Source organism: Pongo abelii, chromosome 4 (genome assembly GCF_028885655.2).
Source record: "Pongo abelii isolate AG06213 chromosome 4, NHGRI_mPonAbe1-v2.0_pri, whole genome shotgun sequence".
Taxonomy (NCBI): Eukaryota; Metazoa; Chordata; class Mammalia; order Primates; family Hominidae; genus Pongo; species Pongo abelii.
The window spans coordinates 146,053,992-146,071,440 of record NC_071989.2 but is presented as its reverse complement, the minus strand read 5'-3'; the positions used below and the strand labels follow the sequence as shown (position 1 = coordinate 146,071,440).

The window sequence follows — 17,449 nt, the reverse complement described above, 5'->3', positions numbered from 1 at the left end:
AACCTCAGAGGCCAGGGCCTAGGTTTATGGGGACTTTGTTGTTTGGTAATTGGACAGCCATACACTGGGCCATCAGCAGAGCTGTTTGGGAGGGATGTTAATGGGACTTCATTAATGAAATAGCAATTAAAATTCTTTGGACATGTTGTTTACATCAGTCTGCCAAAGCTAAGCGAAAACCTCCAGCCATGGGATGGAAAAGCAATTGGATTTCACGTGCTTATGGAGAGAAATGGCCTTTTTTTGATTGATTGAGTCATTTGAGATCATGGAATGAAGTAATCAAATTAAGGCAGCAGAAAAATTCGGAAAATCATTAAAAAACGTAAATCTCTGACTCAGTGAGAATCCTCTTCTAAAATTGCTGCTCCTAACTTGTCACCATGAAATAATGATGATCATAATGATGGGCATTTCTGTCATTTTTGAATACTTGCTAGGTGCCAGGAATGGTGCTACATGATTCATAGGCATGGCCTCATTTTGTTCACTTAAGTATAAGAGTTATTATTTTCTCAGCTTATAGGTGAAGAAACTGTAACCCCAGAGAGGTTTAGTAACTTGTCTAAGATCATATATTAACAGCTTGTAAGTGGCAGTGCCAGAGTGAGGCCAGCTGACTGCAGAGGTCTGTGTCCTAAGCCCCGCTACTTGTTTCCCACCCACCCAGACCAGCCCAGCCTGTTTTCCGTGATGGTTGCCTCACTCCTGCCTCTCTTGGATTTTCTGCATCTAATTTGAAGGTGGCAAATAAGGCAGTCGTGCAGACACAGATAGGTTTCGTTGCTTGCTCTTTGTTAGGATTTTAGGAAACTTCACTTGTTCCATTTTCTGGGTTATGGGGAACCTCACTGTTGAATCAATAGCACTGTTATGGCCCTTGGCTGTGTGTGTGTGTGTGTGTGTGCGTGTGTGTGTGTGAGAGAGAGAAAGAGAGCTAGAGAGAGAGAGAGAGAAAGAGAGGGAGAGGACAACACATATTTCTGGAGTAAGGCAACATGGAAAGAGAGCTTATTTCCTGCCTTCCCAGGGAGTGTGGAGGTAGTAATATTTAGAGTCTGAGGGCTGGTGGTCATGACCCTTCTATGAAGAGGTCAAGGTGGGTCTCTGTTACTTCCCTGTGGGAGCTGAGCCTTTTCCCTAGAGCAGAGAAACTATGAGCCTGGAAAGCTGAACATTGATTCAAGAAAGCTTGCCTTTGGCCTCTAAAAATAGAGTAATAAGGGGCAGAAGAGAGAGTTTTAAGGCAGTTCTGTGGTTTTGTTTTTTCACCCTGCCAAAATGTTTCCATTTTGTTTGTGTGTCCACCTGTGTCAGCCAGTCTCTCCTGAAGGTGTGACCTGTGGTTCAGTTCAGAGGCACTTACACCTGTTCCCTGGGGCTGCTGGCCCTGGGAATTATGGGACTTATGGGGTTTATTTCATCTCTGATTGGTAAAACACAATGAGTGTGTTCCTGTCCATGTGAATGGGAAATTATGGAGAAGAGGAAGAGGCACCATATAACTTTCAGTCTTTTCCCCATCAAGCAACACAAACATATCTTCCCAATGTTAAAAGGATGATAAAATTTGGGTGATACATTCCCACGCAAGGGCTTTCTCTGGGGGTACAGTTGGGTCTCGGAGAAAGTTGAGGCCATTTCCTAATACTAGCTAACACCATTCTAAGCATTTTACATATATTATGTCTCTCAATCCCTGCAAAATCAAGGAAGTCACAGATGGGTCATCATTCCATTTGTTCTGAGCTTGTAGGTTAGATGAACCAGATCAAAGGTTTAGGTTTATTTCATTCCATGAAGAGAGAAGAATAGTCCTGGGGCTAGCTTGAGAGGTTGCGTGAACCCTAGGCAGTCTTGAAGAACAGTCAGGAAAGTGCAGTAACAATTTTAGAGCTCAGTATATACAGATATTATGCTGGAGACTGAGGATTCAGCTTCAAATAACACAGACTTGATCCCTGACCTCATGGGGCTCCCAGTGCGAATAGAATAGAAAGATTCATGTAATAAAGCAGGGTGATTAGGGTGATTGTTATATCTTGTTTGGGGGGCTTTGGGAACCCCAAAGACTATCACTTCCTCTGGCCTAGTGGATGGGGGGGATTAGGGAAATATCTTAATTCTGGGGTTAGGTCTGAGATTTGAACCCAGAACTGATTCCAAAATGCCAAGAAGTTAGGAATTTAGGGACTAAGATTATTCTCTTTTTTCCTCAAAGAAAGGTTTTTAGATGTATATCCTCTGTCTATGCCTCTCTCTGTCTGTCTCTATGTCCAGCACCCCTGAGAGGGATTCTTAAGGTTTTCTGATGTCTGTGTTGAATTTTACCCCAGTGGACTGCTCAGAATTGGTGTTTATCTTGGTACCTAAGATACTCATCAGAATATTTGTTATTATAATTGGGCAGTCTTGGTTCAAAACCTGGCTATACCAGGTTTACTATTCTGTAAACCTAAGCACATGTCTTAGACTTTCTGACCTTCTGTTTCTCCATCTGTAAAATGGGGATGTTGATACTCACTTTAGTAGGGCTTTTGCGGGGATTGAGAGACATAATATATGTAAAATGCTTAGAATGGTGTTAGCTAGTATTAGGAAATGGCCTCAACTTTCTCCGAGACCCAACTGTACCCCCAGAGAAAGCCCTTGCGTGGGAATGTATCACCCAAATTTTATCATCCTTTTAACATTGGGAAGATATGTTTGTGTTGCTTGATGGGGAAAAGACTGAAAGTTATATGGTGCCTCTTCCTCTTCTCCATAATTTCCCATCCACATGGACAGGAACATACTCATTGTGTTTTACCAGTCAGGACATGGAACTTAAACAATATTTGTTACTTATAGTAAAGCCTGGCTAATTAGGACTCTTAACCAGAACTCTTAATTAACTGACTTATTTTTCTCTGTGTCCACCCCTCTTTAAGAAAAAGAAGCGAAATGATAAGAAAAGTTAGTTATTATTGGAGAGTTACCCTTCAAGGGCTAACCCATGGTTAAAAGGTACTATGCCCCCGGCACATGCATCCCTCCCCCAGGATCTAGCCTTGTCTGCCTCTCCATTGCATCTCCAAGAGCCTGCAGAGCTCCTCATACTTAGGGAGTGCTCAGCAAACCTTTGTTGGACGAATGAAGACATCACCTAGGTTCTAGCTAGACTTCACTATTACTGTTCTTTACACATGCTCTGAATTTTCCTGTTCCCTGCCTTTGTTTGTACTGAAAGTACCTCTCTCAGTCATGTGGACTTTGGGATGGAGTTATTGGTGCCTTGTCTTGTCTTGCTTGTGAGGCAGTAGGGTCCTTGTAGACGTCAGTTCTGGTTTCTTCGTTTTTGAAGAAATGCTGCATTTGATACATCACACGTTAAGATTTATCTAGCACCCGCAATGGACTCAGTAAATGTGAGTTACATCTATTTCTTTATTTAATGCCCATATCATCTTATGTACTATTATTATTTCCATTTAATATGTGGGAAACCTGCAGCCTCAAGGAACTGAATAACCTATATCACTGGACAGTTTGTTGAATTCGATAGAATTAAATTTGGTCTCTAGGATCTTGCAGGTCCACAGCCTTGCCCATAGGTCCTGCAGTCCCAAAGGATGTCTTAAATTTTTTTTTTTTTAAATAGAGAGGGGCCTCACTTTATTGACCAGGCTGGTCTTGAACCCCTGGCCTCAAATAATCTTCCTGCGCAACCTTCTAAAGTGTTAGGATTATAGGTATGAGCCACTGTGCCTGGCCCCAAGGGATATCTTGATATAGAAAATCTTCTCTGCTAAAGAGTGGTGCTGCCGGCCGCAGTGGCTCACACCTGTAATCCCAGCACTTTGGGAGACTGAGGCGGGTGGATCATCTGAGGTCAGGAGTTCGAGACCAGCCTGACCAACATGGTGAAACCCCGTCTCTACTAAAAATACAAAAGATAAGCCGGGCGTGGTAGTGGAAGCCTGTAATCTCAGCTACTTGGGAGACTGAGGCAGGAGAATCACCTGAACCCGGGAGGCAGAGGTTGCAGTGAGCCGAGATCGCGCCATTGCACTCCACCCTGGGCAAATAGCGAAACTCTGTCTCAAAAAAAAAAAAAAAGTGTTGCTGCTCACAGAACTGGACTTTGGAAAACGGGAACACAGACTGGTAATATTTATCCTTCATTTCTAAAGAGTTTCTTAAAGCTGTCAAAATGAATTAATATATATTATTATCTTTGGGCTGCAAAACAATCTTGAGAACTATGTCAGGTATTATGATTGCCTTTTATGGATGAGCATGCCATCCATAAAATGGATGGCAAAGCCTGGGAAGAAGTGACTATAAGACGTGAACCCAGGTCTTCTGACCCTTAGCCAAGGCTCTTTACTACATTCTCCATTAATACATTAAAAGCAAAGCAAAAGAAAACAAAACAAAAAACCCCAAATAATTGTTCAAAATAGAAGACGATTCAGGAAGGCATCTTCTGGGAGCAAAGTGGGTTCTTTCCAGGAAGCAGCTGTGGAGAGGGCTGACTGGAATACAAAGTCTTCTGGGGAAATCCTATTTCCCAGGAAATGGAGTTAGCTGGAGCATCCTGTTCCTGTCTTTTCTATCCTGTTGTTTCTTGAGTGTTGCTAATAGAGAGGGGACCCTAGTTCAAAGACTTTGGGGGTTACCCCTGTCTCCTCAGACTAAATGGAAAAGGGAAGGCATTTTCCTCTTTGATCGCTTTCTGTCTCTCTCTGCTTAGGCCCTACAAACCTCACAGATCCCTGGGTGCCAGCCCTGAGTGAGAAGCTGCTGCCTGCTATTTCTCTTGTTGCCCCTTCCCCACCAGATACTGCTTCCTGGGAGGATTTCTGAATGGGATTTCAGTGGAAGGTTCCAGATGGGCAGAGAAGCAGCCCACTTCAGAAAGAAGGGGTTTAGATTCAAACCCTGCAGCAGGGGAGGGACAGAGAGATGGAGGTGGGGTGCTGACTACTTTTTGTCTTGATTTATCTCTAAGGATTTCTAATTTGTTCCCCACATCACCTGGAATGTACATTACTGCACTTCCTTTATCTTCCCTTTCAAAATCTAAGCCTGTCTACAGTCTTATGAGCTCTAAGGAAATTTTTATTTCACAGCATAGAATTTTACTTTCTTACCTCCTCTTGTTCTTTTCCCTTCTCCGGCTGTCAGGGTTTTGGTCAGCCAAAGATACATGTGGGAAGGCCAGATGTGGCTCTGGGCCAGAGATGTTAGTGCTGGTTTGCGGGACTCTCCTGAGAACCGTGTGGTCCTGCTGAGCTCAGCTGTGGCTGGTCCAGAGAGCCTCAATGTCCTGTGCTTGCTCATGGTGTGGTGGCTTGTGTGGTGACTGCTTTTTCTATCTGCTGTTTCTTGGGTGTTACCAATTGACAGGGGACTGTGGTCCAAAGACTTCTTGGATCAGAAAGGGAATGGAGGGAGAATCCAGTACTTTCCCAGCCTCCAGCCCAAGAATAAATTCTTACCATCCAAAGAAGATTGCTCTCTTGCTTTTATTTTAAGATCTTTAGCAATGAACACTTAAAAAATAGTACTATCTAGTTTTAAATATTTCCATAGTTAAGAAGGTTTTTTGAATGTTTAACTTAAAAACTGAAGGCTTTTTTTTTGTTTTGATATACAGAGAAGCAAAGACCAGCTTCTTACCATGTTGATGTTGACAGTTGGTTCCTTTCATAAAAAAACTGACTTTCAGATTTGTCTTGTTATGTGTAAACATTCCTGAGTTTCAAGATGGACAACCTTTAGCTGTGACCATGGTAATATCAATAGGCTGGTGTAGAGCAAGTGGGGAGCCCTTTTTGTCCAGTGGAAGATGGAAAATATTGTTTATAACTCAATATTTGAGAGTAAACTATTAATGTTTAGGGAATCTGGATGAAGGTAGAAATTTGTATGAGAATTATTTGGGTCTGAAATTATTTCAATATAAAAAGTTAAAAATGATTTTCACAAGAAATGATTTAAACCTTAAATTCTTTGTTTGATTTTTATGAAGTTGATGAAGTCAGGTGTAGTGGCTTGTGTCTATAGTCCCAGCTATTCAGGAGGCTGAGGCAGGAGGATCACTTGAGCCTAGGAGATCACGACCAGCCTGGGCAACATAGCAATGATGCCATTGGCCCAAAAACATAATCATAAATGGCAAAGCCAGGATTTGAACCTAGGCTCCTTCTTTCTGAAGTAGATGACATTTCGTGAATATAATTCTCTAATAGCAGGATGATGGCCTGGAAAAATGTCAGGGTAGGAATTGTCCCTGGCATTTCCCTTTTGTGGATCTTAGGCCTGTGGGTTTTATCTTATTCTAGTTGTCACCAAATTCCCCTCTGTCTTACAGTGCCATAGGCCTGGCTCCGTGGACTGTTCCTAGGGGTAGTGGGGTCACCTTGTTGCCACTACACCTGGATGAATGCTTAGTTGGGCCTCCTCATGAACCAGAGACTAACAATAGTAGGCTTGACTTTGGGCAAGAAAGGATGATCCCATCTACTGACCTTCTAATGTTGACTTCCTATAAGAACCCCCAGAGACCTCTCAGACACACAGCAGTTCTGACCCATTTTTGTTTGGCTGAGCTTCAGGGTGCACTGTCTGCAACTCTACCAGCTTGCACTCTGAGGGGAAATAAGCTCAATTATGGAGGCAGGTCCCAGTGAGGCTTTTCTGCAATGCTATTATTAATCTCATGGAGCATGGAAAAATTACAAACTCAGATCTGTCTGCCCCATTTTCATCTGTGTTGATGTTCAGGACAGAGGATCATAGTGGGTGATGCCATCACTGCTGAATTAAAAGGCAAATTTCCCTCCAGCCATGATGTCTCTGTCTTTGTTTCACTCCCTTTCCCTCCATGGCCCCCCTGGCCTGCTCCAGGACTCTACAGTGAATCCCACAGATTGTCATGGAAGGGCAGAAGTGTGTTACAACTTTGTTTTCTTAACTTCTGTTTTTTTTTTGGAACAGAGCAGCACTTTCCAGAGGTGATGCTAGGAGAAGAATTTCTTAGCCTGAGTCTGGACCAGGTGTGCAGCTTGATATCCAGCGACAAGCTGACCGTTTCTTCAGAAGAGAAGGTATGACATAGCTCATTGGGGAAATGGGAACCTCACTCGTCAGGTGGTCGTGGGAAGGACTTGTGGTTTGGTGAGATCTTTTCTTTTCTTTCTTTCTTTCTTTTTTTTTTTTTTTGAGATGGAGTCTCACTCTTGGCCAGGCTGGAGTGCAATGGTGTGATCTCGGCTCACTGCAACCTCTGCCTCCCAGGTTCAAGTGATTCCCCTGCCTCAGCCTCCTGAGTAGCTGGGATTATAGGCACCCGCCACCACGCCCAGCTAATTTTTTGTATTTTCAGTAGAGACAGGGTTTCACCATGTTGACCAGACTGGTCTTGAACTCCTGACCTCAGGCAATCCGCCTGCCTCAGCCTCCCAAAATGCTGGGATGACAGGTGTGAGCCACCACGCCTGGCTAATCTTTTCTTTTCTTTCAGAGAAAAACAACAGCTTTTTTTTTTTTTTTTTAAATCCCTTTAAAAATAAAAATTATAAAAAGGCTTTCTGGCTCATGACCGCTACATTCTAGACTCTTTAGAGAAGAAATAACAGTGATGATCATGATGACAAAGCTGCCACTATTTACTGAACACTTACAGTTTGCCAAACACTATGCTAAGTGCTTTATGTTCTTGGGCTCATTCCGCCTCTACCATAGCCCTGTGAAGCAGGCATTACTATTGTCCCCGCATTACAGAAGAGGAAGCAAATTCAGATTCCTCTTCTACCAGGAAAAATTTCTTTATGCCAGTAGATGTAGTCTACTATAGTGAAAATAACAAGCTTCAGTGTTGGCCAGCAGGGTCCAAATCTCAGCTCCAGTATTCACAAATTAGTTATGTGACCTTGGGTGAGATACTTTGCCTCTCCTTTGTTTCCTCATTTTGTAAAGTGAGGATAATAGTATTAGAACATATTCCACAGGGCAATTAATTGGGATAATATATGTAAAATGCCTTGTATAGTCCTTGGTACCTAGTAGGTGTTCAATCAGTATTAGCCCAGTTTATTATTTACCCTGCACCTGGAATTAATCCCTTCCTTCTCTGTGTTTCAGGATAACACTCACCTTGTTCTCCTTTTCACTGTACATAGTTAGTTCTGAGCTGATCCTCCTCCCACATTCAGCTGAGTTCCTTGATGTTAGGGACTACATCTTATTCCTTTCTGAATCCTCAGAGATGCTCAATAAATGTTTTTTGAATGTCTTAGTTCACTCTTTGCATCCAAGCTTGAGGCTCTTTCTTGAGGGAATACTTCAGGACAAACATTGAAAAGGATTTTATATCTGAGATGAAATTGTATTCACATGTCCAGAGAATGGGGTAAAATTCACAAACCCCTGCCTGCTATCCTGGAAAAGTTTGATCAAGAAGAAAAACAGTCATTTGTTAAAACTGTGGGCTTCCCTGAAATTAGCAATGGATCCCCAGAAGGTGACTGGCACAATATACTGGACTCTCCCTTAGGCTCAGGGAGGCCTCGGCTTCGTTAAACGCGTATGTGTGCATAGGACCCTTCCTGCCTTAAAGTCAGAAACTGAGAGGATGCCCTTCCTTCTTACCAAGCACATTTACTGTCTGTTCTGGATTTCGCTATCAAATTGGCACAATTGGAAGGGATGAACCAGTCAGTTGATTGGCTATGTGAATGTTGAGACAGTTGGTCAATTTGGGGCCCCCTTGAGCATGTTCTAAGTGTAGAGTGAGAAAATGGAAGCACTCATATAAACAGCAGGATTTGAATCATCTTGGGGTACGTGGGTTGAGAGCTGGGGGACTCTGTTACTTTGAATTCATGCTGGCCCATCTTGCTCTTGAGATCATAGAAAGTTTTCTGCACGTGAAGGCTAATCTGTGCTTGCTGTGTCTGGGAGGGGGTAGGGGTGGATTGTTAATAGGGAGAGGCATTATAGTGCCCTGGAAACCACTTGGGCTTTGGACGCAGGCAAACCTGGTTCTAGTCTCTGCTTTCTGGCTGTATGACCTTGAGAAGTCACTAGTCTCTTTGAACCTTAGTTTCCTTAAATTTAAAATGGGAATTCTGAGTCCCTCCTCTACAGAGTTGTCATGAGGCTTAGAGATAATGGATATAAAATACCAAATACAGTGTTTGGCAGGCACTCAATAAATGGCAGTTATCATTGTAATTGCCACAATCATCTGTTTTTAGGCACCATTAATAATGATAATGGCACCAATTTTACCATGGATAATGGTAAAATATGCCATTGAGTTAATTATATCTTTCCAGAAACAAACATGACTTTAAATGTATACACTTAAAAATTGTTTGCAGTGTTGCTCAATAATTCATATGCTTACATATGAGTTGCTCTTTCTGTATAGCCAGAGTTTGGAGTATAGGTATTTTTCACATTAATGAAGTTCTATTTCATATTTGCTTCTTGGAACTTATATGTAACTTCAGAATTATGTGCTGCTTTTCATAAAGCAGATTACTCATGATCTTGATCCCTTTAGTACCTTTAAGGTTGGCAGTGTAATTTTGAGGTTTATTAAAGAATAGTGGGGCTTGGTCTACATTTTCTCTTTGGCTAACCTCATAGTTTTATTTCTCCATAATTGATCATGTCTTGCTGGAAGTTAAATAGCTGGAAGCTTCTGACAATTAGATGTTTTTCATTTTAATGCTAGTCCTTTAGGCTTTGAAAATTCTGTGTCTGCTCCAGGAGATTTAGTGATTTCTACGCCCTTTAATTACATTGTGTGTGATAAGCAATCTCTTGCATGCATAATAACCTTTCTTTTCAATACTGTTTTATAGTGGAATTTTAAAATGTATTTGAAGTAATATTAGGGATCTTAAGTTAAAATTCAACTGCATGTAATGTTAACAGTTGCAGAAAACCCAACTGGGTTGGTAATCAAATAACTTGTGTTCCGCTAAATCCACACTTAACAGCATAACAGCAATTATGACTTACTCTGCATGCAGCCCACAGATTTCTTTGAACATATATTATAAAATGAAGCCAGATTTCAGACATTAACATGTAAAAAACACATATACCTTAAAATAGAGGAAATGTAATATTTTACTATTAATGATGAGTGTAAGTAACAGGCAGCTTTCATCTTGGAAGTTTGCAAGTATAAGTTCTACAGTCAGAGGGGCTCAGTTTGGATCTTGACTTCCCTACTTAAACAAGCTGAGAACCCTGGGCAAGTTATTTATCTCCCACAAGAATGTATGTACCGTATACAAGTAGATAGACAGGAATTTTGTCTGTCTGCTTGTCGCTGCTGGAGTGGTATCAGGTTCATGGTAGACACTAAAAAAAATAGCTGTTGAAAGAATGAATAAAAGAACCTCCCTATGGCTCAGTTTTCTCATCTGTAAAAGGTGAGTAATGGTAGTATAGTATCTACCTTGTAAGGTTGCTATGAGGATTAAATGGGATGATATATGAAAAATGCTTAGAATATAGGAAGTGTTCATTACTGTGAGATACTGTTGTTATTGCTGCTATTATTATGGTTATTACTACTAGTACTGCTCCTAGTAGTAGTCATAACTGTTGACTGGAGCCTTTCTTAAGGGGAAGTCTTCCCAGTGTCCATATTGGTCTGGGTTGTTGGCGTGACCTGGGGCCCCAGTGCCTAGCAGGGTCAGAGAGTGGTTGTGACCTCATGCTCCCCAGTGTCCCCAGCCCTGCCTGGGCCCCTCCCAGAGCTCAGAGACTGTTCTTCTTCCAACATCACTTGTTTTCCTCATTCCTTATCTCCTCTACTGATGTCTTGAGGGCTGTGAGGGTACCTTAGTCATCTTTGTATCACACACAGTGCCTGACGCAGTGCCCCAGGAGGTGCCACGGAAGGACTCAGCAGATGTCCCCCAAGGGATCGAGGTACACTGGGGCTGGAGTCTCAACTGAGCCAGCTGAGGTTATGGGAATAATTTTAACAGTTTTCTAGAGAGTAAGGACAGATAGGGGAATTAGAGGGTAGGGGAGGGCATGAATCCTTGCCATTTTTGCTCTTGTTTTTCCTTCATGTGGTTTTTATTTTAGAATTCTTGTTATTGAGAGAGGTCAAATGGATGTGATGGGAGTCACACAAAATCACTAGTTCATTGTGTAGGACCTTCCCCTTCCTCATGTCATGCCAGACCCCTATTAACTTCAATAGGGATGGCATCATGTTCAAGAGGTTGAAGAAGAGGCCCAGAGGCAGCGAACAAGACATAGGGTTTATTGAGGGCACTTACATATAGGGCTGTCCAGTGGTGGCAGGCTGGACAGGAAATTGCAACTGCTTGTAAAATGCATGCAGTTTATATAGCATTTTCACTTAACACCCTCCTGCTGGTGACCTTCACCTGGCAACCTTCATTTAACACAAAACAAAGGGCCTCAATCCCCTATATGGCCTGCATTTCCCAGGATAGCCTGGGGTTCAGATGTTCCTCATAGATAAAGAATGAATCTCCAGGTTCTTTATTCCTTAGCTTGGAACACTGAATACATATTCTTCTTAGACCGTAGAGTCATTCTCAGGGTATGCTTAAGTTATTGCTGTCAGGTGCATCTATCATACACTCCACTACCCTGAGGATAGAGACAAGAAGATTAAAGCAAGGCATCTGATTCTTCCACATGGTGGGTGTTGAGGGGTTAGGGCTAAGCCTGTGAGCTGACAGCATGTTTATTGTATTTCCCTTTGAGACACAAAGTTCAGCTCTGGCCATGAACATCCTCAGTGACCCAGTGACCCAGGGGCAGAATAAACAACCTTCTGGGACAAATCCACTCTAAGGAAAGAGATATGACTCCTGAGTTCGAGTGCAGTTTTGCTGTTGAATTGCTGTGGGACCTAGCAAGTTACTGGACTTCTTTGAATCTTGGCTTTCCTAGCTGGTAAATATGTCGCCATCTCAAGATCTCATGCCTTCTTATGAAACACTGTTGAGGCTTTTCAGAGACACCTCTGAGTGAGTCTTAACAGGAAAATGGCCTGCCATTTTAGATACCGGTCAGGAAGAAATTTATTAAGTCTCTTTAAAAAATTAGTGTTAAGTATGTTCTGGAATAAGAACTATAGGTTACTTTTTCTTTGCATTATCACATTTTAAAATGTGCTGTTGTCTCCTTAAACTGCATTTTAGAGACCAAATTTAGATACCTTATTTCTTGGGAGGCACTGGGCCCTTGTCTCCCAGGATCATTGGTGTTCCATGCCCTTCTGTCTGAATTCCTTGCCTTTCCAGCCAGGTGGTTGTGGGAGGCAGGCTGTGGGAGGCAGACTGGAGAGCCTTGGCCGGTGGGCTGGGCTTGCATGATTGCTGTGGAGGCATTGCCAGGTGACTGAGCAGGTGTACCCTGCTGCCTAGGCCGAGCTGTTGGCAGCCCTGCCTTACTCTGAGGTTATCAGAGTTGCCAGCTTCTCAGCTTGCCAACAGTGATCTGTTAACGCCCTACCTTGGTGTTACTCTTTTTACTGTTCTCCTTTGGATGGTGGAATTCAATAACTACCCATGCACAGAATATGACAGCACCGTGCCCCCAAATCTACCATGACCAACCAGTGTTCTCCAGGTATGTTTCACACATCATTTTTTTTTAAACAGGAAGTTTGTATTGAAGTAAGTTCATGGAGAAGTAAACAAATGAAGTATACAACTAAACTTTTTACAAAGTAAAACACCCACATAACTAGCACCCAGGTCAAGAAACAAACCCCAGAACCCCCTTCCAGTTACTACCCCCTACCCTGGGAAGGGCACCTACCTTCTTAGCTTCTCACACCTTAGGTGAGTTTTACCCATTTTGGAAGCTTATATAAATTGAACAATGGTGCGTGTGTGCTTTTGTGTCTGATTTTTTCCTGTCCAGCATGACATTCAGAACATCATTTCTAATCCTCACAACAAGTTGCAAGGCAGATTATTGTTTCCATTTTGCAGACGAAGAAACTAAGGTTCAAAGAGGTGACACAGCTTATTAACAGTAGATAGCTCCATGACGTGAAGCTGTGTGTGTCTGCCTCCCAAGCCCCACTCTTTATTAATGCACTCCCACCCTGATGAGGGGTACAGAGATGAGTGACAGCTAGTCATTACTATTCAGGGGCTCATAGTCTGGTGGGCAGACAGACTGAAAACATGTGTCCATAGTACGTGGCCAAGAGAAATAATTGCTTATAATTATAGTTCAAGGAAAGCACCTGGAATATTGTATTCCAGGTTGTTGTATAGGAAAGACATCATGGAAAAGAGAGTCTTTGAGCTAAACTTTGGAGAATGAGAGTAGAATTTTGGAAAGCCATTTAGGTTGGAGGAATAGTAGGACTATTCCTACTAAAGACTTGGAAGTTTGGAATAGCTTGTACTTGGGGAGAAAAGTAACCTCTGTAATGAGAATCAAGGATCATGAGAATGGTGGGAGATGAGGCTGGGGATGGGGTAGGAGTCTGTGAAGAGATTTAAGGAGTGAGAGCTTTCTTCTTGAGGTCAGTATTTGCCTAACTGTATCCCATAACGACACAGTATTACAAGATGTTTATATGTGTTTGGGTTTTTTTTTTTTTTTCTTGAGATGGAGTCTCGCTCTGTCACCAGGCTGGAGTGCAATGGCACGATCTCGGCTCACTGCAACCTCTGCTTCCCAGGTTCAAGTGTTTCTCCTGCCTCAGCCTCCTCAGTAGCTGGGATTACAGGTGCCCGCCACCACTTCTGGCTATTTTTTTTTTGTATTTTTAGTAGAGACGGGGTTTCATCATGTTGGTCAGGCTGGTCCTGAACTCCTGACCTCATGATCTGCCCACCTCAGCCTCCCAAAGTGCTGGGATTACAGGCGTGAGCCACGGCACCCGGCCAGGTTTTTTTTGTTTTTTTGTTTTTTAAGCATTCTCAGGTCAGATACATTTAGGAGACACTGGCTGAACAAAGTAACCAGGTTTCTTTACTACAGGACTTGTCAGAGCTTTTATATGGTAATGAGCTTTGTGAACCTTTAAGGGGTATTTGAGGACACAGTATGATGTGTTTCTTAGGCTCATTTGGCCCCTGAGCCCCTTTACTACAGAATATCTCCCGCATCTATTATCCTTAGGAACACATTATAGAGAAGAGCCTTTAAGCCACCTTTCATTGGTTGTCCCAGATATTCTACTATTTTTTGTGTCTTTGATAATTCATTTCCAAAATGAATTATAGTTTTTTGATTGTGACTTCATGTTCAGAGGATGTCATATCCTGGGAATCTAGGTTGCCCTGGGCTGTGGACCCTATAGGGCAGGTTTACTGGTTTAGGAAACAGTTTTTGTATTAGATATTGTCTTAGATATTTCCCATACCACCTGGGTGTTGTCAGTTCAAACTCTAAATTTTTATGTGGCATGAATCTAGGGTTTGGGTTTCTTGAAGATGTAGATTTTACTCCCTGTCTTTCCCCTCTCCCTTGCCTCCCACCCCACTGCATTCCTCAGCCCACAGGAGATGGCGAGCTTCCTTCCCCTTACTCATAGCACATGGGCAGGGTTCATCTAGTCTTAGTTTTACAGCTGGGGAAAATCTGTCCACAGGAGCCTGTGGCCTAGGCACTCTACCCAATGGGACACCAGTCCTCAATTAAAGCCCATATCTGAATTGTCTCTGTGAGCCGTTTTGGCTTCAGCTTCCACTCAGCTGCCTGGATTGAATTCCTTCTTATTTAAAACACTCAGGCATTTTCTTCTTGCTTTTGCATATGGCTCAAATCTTTATTTTTTCTGTAATACATCATGTTCACATGTTTGGAGCTACAGGGAAAGATTCCTTCCAAAGCAGCTCAGTCTACCATATTGACTGGCAGACATTCTCCATCCCTATGTCATCCTGCACTCATGGTTAGGATTAGTACCACGGACGTCTCTCAGCTTGTAGACGTTTCTGTCAAACCATTGTGCTTCAGTCCTTTTGTTATTCTTTGTGGACTCATAGCGAAAGTCTTTTTTACTGGCTGTAGGTAGTAATAGAAAGCTGAAGAACAATTTCCAGGCCAAGTGATGTTACCGTTTTAATTTTTTCATCATTTTTGGTTATCTGAAGTCAGATATCTGGCAGTGTGCTGCTGTAGGAAGAGAACCATATATACATTCATTCAAGCTTTTATTAATTTATTCATCCTATTAAGAAATATTTCTCTGTGTGGCAGGTAGCATATTAGTCACAGGAGAGACATTGGCAAACAGATCAAAACAAGATACCTGCCTTTGCAGAACTTATAGTCACATAGAGGAGAGAGATTTTATCAAATATGTGCACAAATAAATATATAGCTGTAAAGTGAGAGATGTGGTATGAAGGAAATGTGCAGTGTGCTGTGAAAGTGTGGATTGAAATCAGTGGTTCTAATTGCTGTCTTCTCACCAATTTGCTGGGTAATGTCAGGCAAACGACTTTGTTTCTCTCTGCCTTACTTTCTCCTTTTGCAAATGACTAGCAGTTTTACAGGGTCCTTGTGAATCTGAAATGAAGCAACTACAAGAAAGAGCTTTTCAGTTTTGTGTGAAAGGGTGATGGTATGGTCAGAAAGAAGAATTCAACTGGGTAGGTTTCTAGGGAGACTTCAGACCAGGACGTCGCTCAGTCAGTGGTGTGCTGGTCAATGTTTAACAACTGGCTCTCTAAAAAACATTCTAAAAGCCCTGATTCATCTGTTGATTCATTTGCTGATTTCCATGGTGTAAATATTTTCATCAAGGCTGACTTCAACTACCAGTGTAATGTCACTAAACATGGAGTTAGGAAGAGATGTGCACAGTGAGCTCCAATTGCTGCACACCACTGCTCTCAGTTGTCCCTGGCGTTGTGTGTGGCAATGAGGTGAGAGTATGGTTAACACAAGTCTTGTTAAGCTTTCATTTAAGAAACAAAACCAGGAATCCAACAGAATCATTCTTTTGTCTAGAAGCACTGTCCTCTTTTTTTAATATATGTGCTTCTTTATTAATGCATTAAATAACACGTTCTTGTGGCAGAACTAATAACTGGCATAATTTCCAAATAGCGACAGATGCAAATGATATTTTGATGTGTGTGTGAGGGTTTGGAGGTGGCTGGGAGGCCAGGAGGAGATGTTCCAGGGCTAGAAGTTCTGAAGCCCACCAGAGAAAAGGGAAAGAGACTCAAGGAGTTCACCCTCCCTCCTCTGGAGGAGCAAATGCCTCTTCCTAAAATACTATCTTCTTGATTTAAAAGCATGGCAGGAGATTTGGTAAATGGTATTGCCTCAATCCCAGGGAAAGGAATAGGAGACCTAGGGGAGGTGTCCCAGGAAGTTAGTTTCCCAACTCAACAGTCTGCCCAGGGTTTTTTGTTTGTTTGTTTTGAGACGGAGTCTCTCTCTGTCGCTAGGCTGGAGTGCAGCAGTGAAATCTTGGCTTACTGCGACCTCTGCCTCCTGGGTTCAAGCAATTTTCCTGCCTCAGCCTCCCGAGTAGCTGGGGACTACAGGCGTGCGCCACCACGCCCAGCTGATTTTTGTGTTTTTAGTAGAGATGGAGTTTCGCTGGGTTGGCCAGGATGGTCTCGATCTCTTGACTTCGTGATCTGCCCACCTCGGTCTCCTTGGCCTCCCACAGTGCTAGGATTACAGGTGTGAGCCACCTTGCCCGGCCTAGGTTTTTAAAATTAATTGTGTCTCTGAGATGCAAATTGCATACTGTTTGAGCATGGGTTTTTGGAGTTAGAGGTAAGTTCACATCGGATCTGTTCTTCCTGGCAGTGTGACCTTGTACAGCTTGTTAACCTCTCTCAGGCAGTTTTCTCATCTGTAAAATGTGAGCAGTGACACTTACTTCACAGAGATTGTTGGTGGATTAAATGAGATCATATGTGTAAAATGCCTAGCACTGTGCTTGTTGTTATTAATAAAGTTAGTCCTTCTCAGATCGAGTAACAAACCAGGGCCATGTATAGGAACCTAGTTTTTTTCCCCTGATATTGTCAAAATTAGCTTCTTTCCCTTCTTCCTATGTTTTGCTGAGAATTGTTCTCAATTGAACTTCTCCCCTTGCCAAGTCAGTGCCCTGCCTTTTTAACTTGAGTCCTTCTTGATCTTCAAAACACATTTTGAAAGCAGGGAAAAGTGCCCCAGGACTCCTCATTTTCCTTGGGGCGTGCAAGTCCAGCCTAGCTTGGCTGCCTGTCTGTCCAGAGGGATGGAGTGGAAGGACTGGATTCATCTGGTATTCACTGGCCAAGACCTGTGCTTACATCTGAAGTGTGAGCTGGGAGCTATGGAATCTGATTTTCTCCAACTCCTTTCCACATGACAGTCTTGTAGCATGCAAGAAATTGGTTCTAGGACATTAATCAGTGAGGAAATGGGGCCATTTCTTTGTTTAAAAAGTGAAACCGTAAGTGTACCTGTG

General features: G+C 42.6%; 1 protein-coding gene across 14 annotated transcripts in view; it reads left to right on the top strand.

The window, feature by feature from the left end:
- Positions 1 to 17,449, top strand: part of KLHL3 (kelch like family member 3) — a 279,066-nt gene that overhangs the window by 214,510 nt on the left and 47,107 nt on the right. For all 14 annotated transcript variants that reach the window (NM_001133720.1, XM_054555189.2, XM_063723948.1 and 11 more), the window contains 1 exon segment: positions 6,985 to 7,094. In NM_001133720.1, the coding sequence (NP_001127192.1) occupies positions 6,985 to 7,094 (110 nt within the window).